General features: G+C 31.7%; 1 protein-coding gene across 6 annotated transcripts; it reads left to right on the top strand.

Annotated features, from left to right (window-relative positions):
- The first annotated feature begins 5,921 nt into the window (after positions 1-5,921).
- On the top strand, positions 5,922-11,274 carry LOC107904133 (protein NEDD1). 6 transcript variants are annotated; one of them, XM_016830410.2, is made up of 12 exons: positions 5,935-6,346; positions 6,571-6,683; positions 6,866-6,949; positions 7,166-7,426; positions 7,512-7,616; positions 7,694-7,759; positions 7,933-8,154; positions 8,488-9,045; positions 9,581-10,189; positions 10,453-10,626; positions 10,712-10,848; positions 10,939-11,274. In XM_016830410.2, exons 1-11 carry the CDS (start codon positions 6,187-6,189, stop codon positions 10,817-10,819), a joined length of 2,460 nt encoding a protein of 819 aa, XP_016685899.2. In that variant the 5' UTR covers positions 5,935-6,186; the 3' UTR covers positions 10,820-10,848; positions 10,939-11,274. The 6 variants fall into 6 exon arrangements, with proteins under 6 accessions (XP_016685900.2, XP_016685899.2, XP_040948576.1 ...); XM_041092642.1 differs by lacking the exon at positions 6,866-6,949; XM_016830409.2 differs by having other exon boundaries at positions 10,712-11,274.
- The last annotated feature ends 2,341 nt before the right edge of the window (positions 11,275-13,615 follow it).

Here is a 13,615-nt window from a genome sequence, read left to right as displayed (position 1 = left end):
CATGTATGAAATTGAAATGATGATATCTTGTAATTGCATGCTTAGATAGTTGTATGATTGTATAATTCAATTTGAGCATTCATGTATCATATTATGTCTTTAAATGTTTGGATTATAGAAATATCACTGAGTTTTACTCAACCTGTGGTTTTGTTTTCTGTGCTCAGGTTAGATACTTCTCTTTTGATCGCCAACTCAGCATCCAACAAAAATCCCGAACTCAAGTGTGCTGATGTTTATTTTTGTAATGGCATGTACCTAGGAGGTCTTTGGTTGATAGATGTTTTGTGAATGTGATGTAAATATGAGTTATAAGTATAATGATAGTCATTGTATATAAGTATATGTTTGTGTTTGAAGTCATATGTTTGGTATGATGTTTTGACCCAAGGCTTGATATGTGTGTGTGCAACTTTGAACTTGATGTCTTAGGTAGCTATATGTTAGGCTAAATTGAGTGATTTTGGCATACTTTAAACTTTGATTTGGATGATGCATTGTTGAAGTGTTTTGATGATATAAAATGTGGTACCGATAAGGGTACATTGGTTAGGCACCTAAGATGATTATTTTGGCATGTTTTGAGTAGGTTTTATCATATTTTGAATAGGTTAATTAATTGGTATTTGAGTTGCTTAAAGCCCAAGTAAGCTTGAAATCGTAAACTTGTTGTTTAAGGTACATTTTGGGTCTACACGACCAGAGACACGGGCGTGTGACTCGGTCGTGTAAGACACACAGCTTGGCGACACAGCCATGTGTCATCTATTGAGTGCTCAAGGTGCAAGTCAGTTAGTTACACGACCTAGCACACGGCTTGACACACGGGCGTGTGAGGTTATTTCTAGAGTTACACGGCCTGGCACGCGGACGTGTGACCTTACTCAGTGAGCTACACGGTCTAGGACATTACCTTGTGTCCTTAGTTCGAAGTTTACACGACCTGAGACACGGGCATGTGTTTCAGCCATGTGAGGAACACGGCCGTGTGATCCCTGTTTCTAAAATTTTTTAACTTTTTCATAAACTTTCTAAATTATTTCAAATTAGTCCCAAATCATTTCTAAGATAATTTTTGGACCTCGATGGCTCAATTTAGGGACAATATGTATGTGAATGATTGTTTTGTAACGTGTATTGGATAATATTTAAAATGTATGTTAAATGTTCAGTTTGAACGGTAATACTCCGCAACCCTAATCCGTGACGGAGAGGGGCTAGGGGTGTTACAGAATAACTTTGTTTTTAATGATGAATTCATTAAAGGTGAAAGCGTTTTGAGAAGAGTTACCAGATAATGGACAACTATCTTCAATCCAACTGTATCAAAGTGAATCAGTTGAGATAGAAATGTTCCAAAACTTGCAGATCAGTCAAATAGATTCTACTTGAGGATGAATGGCATAAGGTAAAAATTGATGGTCCTATTAATAATGTGTCAAGAATTGCTTCTACAGGGGGGTTAATTTGTTACCGGTATGGAATTTGGATTGCTGAGTTTTCAAAAAATATTGGTTGCTGCTCTATTATCAATGCAGAGATGTGGGGTGTTCTTGATGGGCTTCATTTAGCATGGAATTTAGGGATTGAAAAATTGGTGCTTGAGATGGATAGTATTGAAGCAATTCAGTTGATTCAAACAAATTCAACTGAACAACATCACTCTGTGGTGCTACGAGCTATAAAGGGTCTCTTACAACTTGATTGGATTATCCAAATTAAACATGAGTTTAGGGATGGTAACAAGGTAGTAGATGGACTGGCACAAATGGCATCCTCAAGACCGTTAAGCAAGCTAATATATATGCAACCGCTGGATGAAATTCTTTAATTACTGCATGACGATTATTCTGGAATGGCTTGGACTTGTCTAGCCTAGTTAGGGGTTTTTCCTTCACATTGTACCAAACAAAAATATATCTCTCAACAAGTTTATTAAACAAATTGTATCAAAGCTGACTATAATTAAATATTTTATGGGTTTTAAAGGAAAGTTAAGTATTTCATATGTATTTAGGGTAGTATCGGTGTCCTGCATTTGATTGTTTCTCAATGTAAAAAATTGGTGTGCTTTTAGGTGACATGCATGGACGATGAATATAGTGATTTGTTAAGGCTGTTCGAGTACAGGGTTTTCCTCCAAATGCCAATGACCTACTTTTTGGTGGCTACTGTTGATCATGCATGGAAAACAGAGTTTGGAAACGATATGTCTTTTACCCACTTATAAGACTAAAAACCATGAACACACATCTATTAATGGGGTATATGGATTTTATGATGAATGCAAGCGACGATTTTAATGTAAAACTTTGGAAAGGCTTTATGATTTATATTGATATTGTTGTCAGTGTAGGAAATCATGGATTCGAGTACATTGTAGCACATTATCCTCCTATTTAAGAGTTGGAATGAAACTATTAGTAGTTCTAGACATTATATAAAAAAGAACAAATATTATAACAACGTATAATAAAATTAATGCTAAAAAATTAGCTTTCTATTACGACACTTATAGACAATAAGATCTTGTGTGTCTCCTGACCTTGACAAGCCTCGACCAGACCAGAAGCTTATCTCATTTCACTACCGTTCCCGACACTGGTTTACTGTGTGATTTTCTCTGATTTGATCTTGATAGATTGGTTGCAATTAACGCCTATAGGCAACTATTAATTAGTTGCGGAGATTAATCGTTTTGTTAGTATACGAGGGGTATTTTATTAAAATAATACAAAAATAATATACAAAAAAGTTTATTTATCAAAATGGTACAAAAAAATAGCTGAATGGAGGGCCTGCCACAGGCGGCACCAATGGTGCCTGTGGCAGAGGCGGCACCAACATGTTCGTATTTCGGCCCTTTATTTATTTTTTTCCCCGAATTTTATTACTTTAAAAAAATACTATTTTCTAATTTATTATTTACATTATTTTAGTACATTATGTTTGAAATGTATTCATTTAGTGTATTTTTTATTGAAAGTAATAAAATTCGGTAAAAAAATACGAACAAAGGGCCGAAATAAGGGCTTTTTTAAAATTTATTTAAAAAACACACTAAATGAATACATTTAAAACATAATGTAATAAAATAATGTAAAATAATAAAATTAGAAAATATTATATTTTTTTAAAATAATAAAATTCGAAAAAAAATACGAAGGGCCGAAATAAGGGTTTTTTACTAAATTTATTTAAAAAACACAGTAAATTAATACATTTCAAAGATAATGTACTAAAATAATGTAAAATAATAAAATTAGAAAATAATATATTTTTATTGAAAGTAATAAAATCTGGGGAAAAAATACGAACAAATTGTCGAAATAAGGATTTTCTTTAAATTTATTTAAAAGACACACTAAATGAATACATTTCAAACATAATGTACTAAAATAATTTAAAATAATAAAATTAGAAAATAGTATATTTTTTAAAGTAATAAAATCCGAGAAAAAATAAGAACAAAGGGCCAAAATAATTGTTTTTTTAATTTATTTAAAAAAACACAGTAAATTAATACATTTCAAACATAATGTACTAAAATAAAGTAAAATAATAAAATACAAAAATAATATATTTTTATTAAAAGTAATAAAATCCGGAAAAAAATACGAACAAAGGGCCGAAATAAGGGTTTTTTTTAATTTAAATAAAAAAACACACTAAATGAATACATTTCAAACATAATGTACTAAAATAATATAAAATTATAAAATAGTATATTTTTAAAAGTAATAAAATCTGAGGAAAAAAATACGAACAAAGGGATGAAATAAGAGTTTTTTTAATTTATTTAAAACACACACTAAATTAATACATTTCAAACATAATGTACTAAAATAATGTAAAATAATAAAATTAGAAAATAATATATTTTTTAAAAGTAATAAAATCTGAGAAAAAAATACGAACAAATGGCCGAAATACAAATAATTAGTGCCGCCTCTACCATAGGCACCATTGGTGCCACCTGTGGCAGGCCCTCCATTTAGCTGTTTTGTTTTTTTTTTATCATTTTGGTAAATAAATTTTTTTATATATTATTTTGATATTTTTTTGTATTATTTTAATAAAATACCCGTATACAAATTATATTTAAGAGGTGGTGTCTTGGATTCGGATTTGATTTCGAGGTAAATGTGACACCTCTAATTATAAGTCTAATCGAGTTTAAGCTGGATATATATATATATATGGCATTTTCATCCTTTGACACTATAAGGCCGGCTCAGTTTCTTTGTATACATCCAAAACAACTTTTACAAAGAATAACTACAAAGGAATCAAGACAAAAAAAAAAAACCTTTGCTTGCGTGTCGCTAAACGATCGGGCTTTGTATGAGTACTTTTAGATTTGATTTGGTACGGTGGTGTTCAATTATCAATTGGTTAATTTATATTTTATTATAAAAATATTTTTATTTTAAATTCATATTATTATTTAAGTCCTTAGTTGATTTGGTATCGCGAGTCGATCGGACAGCAACTCAATTAAAAAATTTAAGAAAATAATTTGTTGCAATTAAAATAAATTTATTATTTGAGGATATTTTAATTTTTTATTTAAATAAAAACTAATAAAAATATACATATAGTGAGATTTAAACCCACACTAATTGAATTTGTAAAACCTTAAATTCATTTCTCAATTAAACATTTGTTTTAATCTTTTTTATACATTTTTATTTTAATATGTACAATTTATTACTTCCATCAGTTGTATATATTAGTAATATTGTTGATTAAGTTGGTGTCACAAGTTAACTTGACACCAACTGATTAATAATATCACCATGATAAACATTTGTATTTATTTAATATTATTAATCTGATCTAGTTATATGTTTAAACTTCATTTAAGTCAAATTTTAATCTTATTATTTTTATTTTAATATTGTACCTATTTGATATAATATTATTAATTAATTTAAAATTATATATTTTATTATTTATTATATATTATTTTCAAACATAATTATATGTTCGTGGTTTTTACCGATATAATAGAATTTCTAATAATAAATAAGGATTTTGGGTAATAAATAATAATAAATAAGATTTGTGCGTAGTTGGAATTAATTTAGTTGAATGATAAAAATGTTAGTGGTTTTTACCGATATAATAGAATTTCTAATAATAAATAAGGATTTTGGGTAAATAATAATAATAAATAAGGTTTGTGCCTAGTTAGAATTAATTTAGTTGAATGATAAAAATTTTAGTTATCTTAACGTATTTTGATTTTCAATAGAAATTAAATCGAATTTCAAAAATAACCAATCCAATTCAAATTGAATTCTATCCATTTTTCTTATAAAAGTTTTTTTTATAATAATTTCATTATATGTTTTAATATCTTTTTAACACAATAGAAATAAAATTACTTATAATGCTCTCAACCTATAAACAACAGAATAATACGCTTCAATGTACTCGAATCCACGTCCTCCTATCAATCGAATTAAAACTTAATCAGATTTTACATACAAGTTTTAAATTACTTTTATTATTTTAATATATAAAATATTTTTTATATTAAAAATCATTATAAATTAAATAAAAATTAACCTGGATTTAGTTCGCAGCAATTTTTTAAAATTTATGAATGAAACATTAGATCATTTTTAAAAAAAAAATCAAAATAAGAGTGAAATAGAAATTGGGTAACCATGAGAGTCATAGGGTAACAAAAATGAAGGTGGAACTGCTATTTGGGTGACTAAAATTAAAACAGCTTAAAAATTGGGTATCCAAATTACAAAAATTTCTTCTTAAATGACCCAAACTTACCCTATATAATGAGAAAAATATAAAAGAAAATTTAGCATCGACGAAATAATTTTGCCTTAAAAAAGTTTAATTTAATCAAAATAGAATTTGAATAAATAAATTTTTTATTAATCTGAATTTAACTCGAGCTGAACCAGAATCGCCAGGCTCGGCCATGGGTCGCCTTTACAATTTTAAAAAAGAAATCGTCCCTTCTCTTCTCTTCTCTTCTCCTTTTGCTTTCCATAGGGTTTACTTACACTTTCTCTAACCACCGAATTCTGATTAAAATCAAATCATTTTTAATTGATTTTTCTTAATATTCTAATTTCTCATTTCCCTTTAATTTTTAATCATCCACAAAGTTCTCCTGGAGGAAAATCTTTCTTTATATATATATAAAATAGTATTATGATGAATCGACCGTATCCGTCGCTGGAGTTACTAGCGGCGAGCGGCGGCGACACCGTGAAAATCTTCGACATTAAGCTCGAACCGAACGATCCTTGCGTTTTAAGTTACTCACCTTCTCCGAGTTGCTTTGTCAATTCGGTTAGGTGGAACCACACTAGTAAGCTCTGTTTTTTCTCTATTCAATTAACATTGTTTTTCTCCCCATTTCTTTTGCTACGATCTGTTCGGTTGATGTGATTTTTTTTCACTCCATATTTTTACTTATTAGAACTTTATTAAAGATTAATTTAGCAATTATGCAGAGAATTTCAGTTCTTTTTCTTTTTTCTTTATATACTTGTTTTGTTTGAATTGATTCCAGCTGAGTTGATGTTATGGCAGACTTAGTGGTAGCGAGTGCCGGAGAAGATAAGAAGATATCTTTGTGGCGGAAAAATGGGCAGAGGATGTGGACAGTTCCGGTTGCTGGGACTGATTGTGGAGATAACATTGAGGTAATCCTCCTTTAGGTTTGGTACATTGTTAAAGAAAAAAATATAGAATTTTGTGGTAGTACGTATAGATAGATTGTTTGCAGTATAATTTTTTGGACTCGGATATAATGTTTATTGAGATCATTGGCAAATTCCAAATTTATTTATGTTATGTCTCTAACTACATTTTTCGATGCAATAAGATTTTTAACTGCAGATATGTACATGATGAAATAGAAGTTACCTATGAGATGCGCATCCTTTGTTTATTGGCTGTCAACTCAGATGTACGAAAAAAAATCTTGTGCTCTCATTTGCAAAATTAAGTCCCTCAAGTTTTTACGATTTGCATCCTAAATTGATTATTTATTAATGAGACCACAACTTGCTTCATTGTTAATCCCATTCCTTAATCAGTTTCCAAGGCTACGGATGTTTGATACAATTACTGCTATCGGCTTTCAACTCTAATTTATCAAGTAAAATTTCCCATGTTTTTGCAGGAGTCTATTTTAGCTATTAGCTTTAGCAACAAGGGGTCCAGATACATATGTTCAGGGGGAAGTAGTCAAGTTGTACGGATATGGGATTTGCAAAGGAAGCGTTGCATCAAATGGTTAAGGGGTCATACCAGCACAATTACAGGTGTTATGTACAATTGCAAAGATGAGCACTTGGCCTCCATCAGCCAAAGTGGGGATCTCATTCTTCATAACCTTGCTTCTGGGGCAAGGGCTGCTGAACTAAAAGATCCTAATGAACAGGTTGTTTATTTTGTTGCACTTGAGTGCCTATGTTAAGTTCTAATTCTTGTTTGCGAGTTAATCCTATTATGGAATTTAAGACCAGGTACTGAGTGTACTTGATTATTCTCGGATCAGCCGACACATTTTGGTGGCTGCTGGTGACGATGGATCTATCCATTTATGGGATACCACCGGTCGTAGCCCAAAGGTTTTTTTTCTTCATCTCTCTGTATCTCAATATTCTTGCTGTTTCAAATACATAATTAATCCATTTGCCTTTTACAGGTTTCCTGGTTGAAGCAGCACTCTGCACCCACAACTGGCATTAGCTTCTCACCATCCAATGATAAGGTCTCTATTTCTTTTTCATTCTCTTCTCCTCCTTTTTCCAGGCTTAATTAAAGGAAAAGGTTGGGACTTCTTCTGGGATCTCAAAATGAAGTGAGCTGTTTTTATGGTTAGGACATCTTTCAAAAGTTTGCTAAATGTTCTGATGCTTCAAGTTTCTATTTCCATTTTGACAGATAATTGCTACTGTTGGGTTGGATAAGAAGCTATACACCTATGATACTGGGTCTAGAAGACCCTCTGCTTTCATTTCTCATGAGGCACCTTTCACTTCATTGGCATTTAGAGATGATGGTTGGACACTGGCAGCTGGCACCAATAACGGTAGAGTAGCGTTCTATGATCTTCGGGGAAAACTACAGCCTTTTACTGTCCTACGCGCTTATAGCAGTTCTGAGGTCAGTTCTCTTTTCCTCTATGTATCACACCTTTTAATATATGGTCCAGACATGATAAGTTTCCGTAGTTTTTACTTTCTTTCTATTTTTCATAAGAACTTGAAGCTTGATGTATAATAATGAATCGTATTGCTATCAAGGATCGTGTTCTATGATGGAACTAGTGATTTCTAATAGGTTTTCACTGCTTGCTTGTTCGTGCTCCAACTTTAAAGAGTGCTGTGTAAATTTAGCATACTAGTGATAATCTTATCTTTAGGTTATAAGTTTGAAAGTTAAGAACCTTGATTTGTTTATTCATTTTAAATCCTAAGTGTTTATAGCATCCATCAGGCTGTTTCAAGTTTATGCTGGCAAAGATCAAAACCAGTAATTGTTAATGAGAGTACTTGCGCTGCTGAGACTGCTCTCTTGGGGGGTCCGGTGGAGGATTCTGTTCTTATGCCTGACCCACTTCCATCTGTGACATCATCGAGCCTTTCAGTATCCACAGCAATTTCTGGTGGCCGATCAGGCCCTGCAGAAGTATCTTTTCTTACTAGTAGTAGTGAATCAGTGTCAAGCACAGGCAATCTGTCTTCTTCTATGGAAACTCCACATAGAAGCCATCTGTGGCCTGGTGGAACACTGACGAGATTACATGCTCCTCACTCTAAGTACAATCTCAAGGATGATATGGATGTGTTTTCCCCTGTTGTGGATGTTCAACCGATTACACCCTCACTCGATAAGTTGTGGGATATTCATGAGGGTGCAAAGAAAGACCATCTACTCGCTGATAAGAGGCCTTCCTCCCTTCTGTTTCCCTCTAGCAGGAGGTTTGCTTTTGCTGATGATGGAGCTGGGGATCACCCAATATTTGATTGGAAGTCCAGTTCAATGTATCAACAGGTTTTGCGCTTTTTCATCTTCTGTCATGCATTACATTGCTACATGGCTTATTTATTTTGGTTTTGGTGTACAGGATATTACTCTAAAATCTTCATGCTAATGTTCTAAGTTAGTGTGCTTATACTATTTAGTCCTCATTTTTGCATAGAATGTGAATTGTCCATTTGTGCATTGTTTCGTATGTTTGGAGCATTTTGAGTGTGCATTTCATTGAGTAAAATAGGTCACACGTGTTCTAAATACTTGCTAACAAATTGGGTTGGCATGTTTTAAGTATTTCTAAGATTTAAAATATGAGACCTTTTTTCTTTTTAATAAAGTTAGTTTATGGTCCAAGAAGCAGAATTCTGCTACTGAACAAAATATCAGACTAGTTATTCACTGCAGAGAGCTCTCGTTTCTGCAATGTTCATTTGTAATCAATTACTTATTTCAGACTATTATATCGGACGCTCTTTAGCCATAGATCTGTTGTTCATGCTTAATCCAGTCTCTGTCCCACATAAAGATTTTTGTATACCACGTACTAGTGCAGGATGACAAAAGATCTTTGACGTCATTAGGATCTATGCCTACACCATCATCCAAGAGTGAAGAGGCCTCCATCACTCCTCCTGAAGCGTGGGGTGGTGATAAGATATCTGATAAATTTGCTCACCTCCGCCATCTGCCATCTCGATTTGGGATGGAGGCTTCTGGTGGTCTGACAACAAGCTCTACTTATTCTGGACAAACTCAATCTTCAATGCTCAGTCAGACAAGTATTAGCTCATTAACAAGTTATGACATAAGCTATGAAAACTTGCGCACAAAAGATGTCTCTTCAAGTCAGGAGACGTCATTAGGATTTCCTGAACATTTATCCAGCTCCATGTCTGCTTTGTCTCTTGGTTCAAAAGGCATTACTGGAGCAGGCAGCCTTGACTCACCAAAACTAGCATCTTTAGGGCTGCCTCGAAGGTTTTCAACATACGCTGAGAGAATTAGTACTACATCTGCCTTCAGTGACGGAACTTCCCAATTGGTGGTTTCCCCCAAAACAAAGAAAACAGGAGCTGAGACCAGAGAAGAGCTGTTAAATAGCTTGTTATTGAGGTCTGATTCATTTACTGGAGCAGAATCAGGAATTCTTCCAGCTATGAATGTATGAAACCTGGTTTGGTTATATTATTGTTGGCTTTTATACTTAATTTCTTATATGACAGTTTGCTTTTAAGAGTGGAGGTCTAGCTTGAGTAATCCTCCTGCTTGGTCAGGTTACCATGGATGGTTTCACCATTTTCAGTATTCTACTGTCATTTACACATTGAAATGGTGAAGTCAACCATGATGAATATTTTTTAATGAACTTCTACGATTCCATAGTTTTCTGTGGTCATGATGATTCATTGATTCCAACTATAACAGGGAGGAACACAACTCCACAAGGCTCCTCAACCTGATCCCCAGCAAGGAAGCAACTTCACTCTTCAGCTATTTCAACGTACTCTTGAAGAAACCCTTGATTCATTTCAGAAATCCATTCATGGAGATATGAGGAACCTTCATATTGAAATCTTAAGACAATTCCACATGCAGGAGGTATCTTCCTATCATCTCTTGTTTTTGTATTGCTTTGGCTTTCTCATAAATAACTGCAGCTCTAATTTGTGGAATCGCCAAACAGATGGAGATGTCTCGTGTGATGAGCTCCATTCTACAGAACCAAGCTGAACTGATGGAAGAGGTTAAGTCTCTCCGGAAAGAAAACCAGCAGCTTCGTCAATTGCTTTGACCACTGATTAAACTGCATTATCATGTCCGGTTAGCAAATGCCTCTTCTTATCACCTCACTGTTTTCGTTTTTATCATGATTTCTGTTTCATAAATATGGGCTATTGTCTGATTTTGAAGTAAAATTGCTTCTCCGCAATTGTTGGTGCAAAAATGGGTGAAAAAAAAAAGGTGCTTATGGAGAACAGTACAGGGGCTTAAGAGATTTTCCATGAAACAATGTACAGAAATGCTTCTCAACTGATTGAAAAATGAAGCTTTTAACAGGGTTTTATCTTTGTAGATCTGAGTTCCCTGACTTACTACATCTTGATATGTTTTAGGCTTATCAAATCCTCATCTTGCAAGAGAAAAATGTATTTTCAAAGAAATACAAAGTATAGAGTTTTTAATTTATTCAACAGTGGGAACTTGTTTTCATCAAACAAATAATTAAATACTTTAATTTACTTGAAACTCAAGCATAGGTGATCATCTTGAATAGGGTATAAAATATGATTGGTGGATTAGAAGATATATATTGTTGGTGTGAAATTAATTAGTTTTACAGATTTATATGATTCTATGATCGATTCATATCTAACAAATTGATAGTTGAGCCAATGAGACCTTGGCATTGTTGGTTAAGGTAGAAGAAGTACTTAGGTTTGAGTCCTACTTATGTAATTGTGCATATGTCATGTATGAGTTTTGCCCATTTTTCGTTATACGGATTCTTTCCAATTTTGTTTGTTTTTCGTCCATTATGCTTTGTAATATTTTGATTGTATGCTGTAGTTTCTCCTATGTATGTACTCTACTAAAAACAAACTGATTGTTGAATTGTTCATTCATTGCTCTTAACAAGTACAAGTTCTAAATAAATTTGATATTTATAGTTTGGAATCAATTAGATATTTATATTGGTTGAGAATTTCATTTGTTCTAAATAGTTAAGGGTTGATAATTTTTACATCAAACAAATAATTTGACATTTTTAATGTACTCATAATCACACATGTAAAATTAAATTTGTTTTACATCAGTTGAATCTACCTTGTACAATTTATGGAAAGGAGAAAAACTCGATCTTCCAACTACATCCAAGTGAGAAAAATCCGACTCAGTTTGAAAAACAATTTTCAAATTAAATAATTGAGTTATTCTAGAATAAATAGTTAGATTTAAATAAATAATTTAAATAATTAGATAATTAACTATATTTAAATATCCATTTTTGTGTATAGTTTTGATCAAGCCTAAAGTCACAAGGTCATTTGTGGTTTGATTGAATTTATTATTTTTAAATGATTAGTGGGCTTGTAGATGTTAGTTTTGAATGGTTGGACTATTGGTTTAACTAGCCTAGTTTATTTTTTTTCTTTTATCTATAACATACCAATAGTCATAGTTTTTTTTTTTTGTTTTTTTTGTGATATTTCTAAATTCTCTCGTTTTTCAAGTCACTAGGTAAAGCTAGGAGTAGTCAGCAGAGTTAGGTATTTATTATAGCTAAATTTGACTTTTTAATCAGAAGCTTAAGTCTTGTAATTCTTTACTTTTTTTTTTTGAGCGATTTCCGAACTTAAAAATTTTATAAATTGTGTTATTGGTGATATATAATTTATTATTTTTACGTAGAGTCTGAATTCATTTCATAACGATAAGTGCATTGCTTTTCTATCGAAATTTGTTCGTGTTGGTATCAATCTATTTTAGCATATTGATTTGAATTTATCAATATTTTATAAAAATATTTAATATATACATATAAATTTATTTACAAATATAAAATGAAAGAGATTAAATAAATTATATATATAATTATCATTAAAGTATTGATAAACTCCAGGTAAAAAACCATTATTTGAAAAATTCAAAATAAACGGGAAAAAATCATCTCATACGTTAAAAAAAAAATAAAACAAGATTATCTACAACAATCCATCCCATACTAAACATATAAGATAGAAGTTTCATAAAAATATATACAAGGTGTGTTCGTGAAGCTTTTGTTACTTCTTTTTTTATTTATTAAGTTTTTAATTTAAAATTTAAAGTAATAAACTTTAATAATTAAAGTTTTTATTATTTATCATTATAAATAATAAAAAAATAATTTTACGTTTTTTTAACATTTTACTACATCAGTCAATGCACAATGTTTTTGTCAATACAATCAGAATTAAGTGAAACAAGTCAACGTGACTAGTGTAGACTAAAATGTTCACCAGTATGGAACATAGAATTGGATGTTCTAGTTTTCCATTGGAATGATGTGCACCGACTAGGGATGGAAATCGATATCCCGACCCTGACTTTTAAGAAAAAAAATCCGCCTCGAACCAAAATTTAATAAAAGAACTGATTCCATCTCAACCCACCTCAAATTTAATTTAATTGTTTTATTTTTTATTTTGAAGCAAATAAGATTGATTTTTTTAGTTTGAACTTAAAACTTATATATTTGTTTTTTATTTTTATTTATTGAAAACAAAGGTTAATATATGTTTATATTTTAGGGGCATTTTTGTAAATATCTTGGGTTAGGGTAGATTTATCTCAAACCCGACTCTAACCCTGACCCGACTATTTTTCTAATTTCACCCAACTCGTCCTAAACCTAATTTTCCAAAAAAAAATCCAACCCTAACTAATCGGGTCATGTCGAAAACCATCGAATTCGAGATTTTTTTTGCCATCCATAACACTAGCCAGTAAGGCCAAAACTAGTCCAAAACCTAGTACATTGTTCAAGTCACTTAAAATTTTATGCTTAAATATAATGGAATAATAGCATGAATGACTCATGCACTTT

This window comes from Gossypium hirsutum, chromosome D05 (genome assembly GCF_007990345.1).
Source record: "Gossypium hirsutum isolate 1008001.06 chromosome D05, Gossypium_hirsutum_v2.1, whole genome shotgun sequence".
Classification (NCBI taxonomy): domain Eukaryota; kingdom Viridiplantae; phylum Streptophyta; class Magnoliopsida; order Malvales; family Malvaceae; genus Gossypium; species Gossypium hirsutum.
Note: the sequence above shows the minus strand (reverse complement) of the source record. Positions and strands in the feature narration are given on the sequence as shown.

Excerpts from the sequence above, each read along its gene's own strand:
- LOC107904133 (XM_016830410.2), top strand. The coding sequence starts at position 6,187 with ATGATGAATCGACCGTATCCGTCGCTGGAGTTACTAGCGGCGAGCGGC. Across the intron at positions 6,684-6,865 it reads ATTGTGGAGATAACATTGAG|ATTTTTAACTGCAGATATGT; the intron begins GTAATCCTCCTT and ends CGATGCAATAAG. Across the intron at positions 7,760-7,932 it reads TCTCACCATCCAATGATAAG|ATAATTGCTACTGTTGGGTT; the intron begins GTCTCTATTTCT and ends CCATTTTGACAG.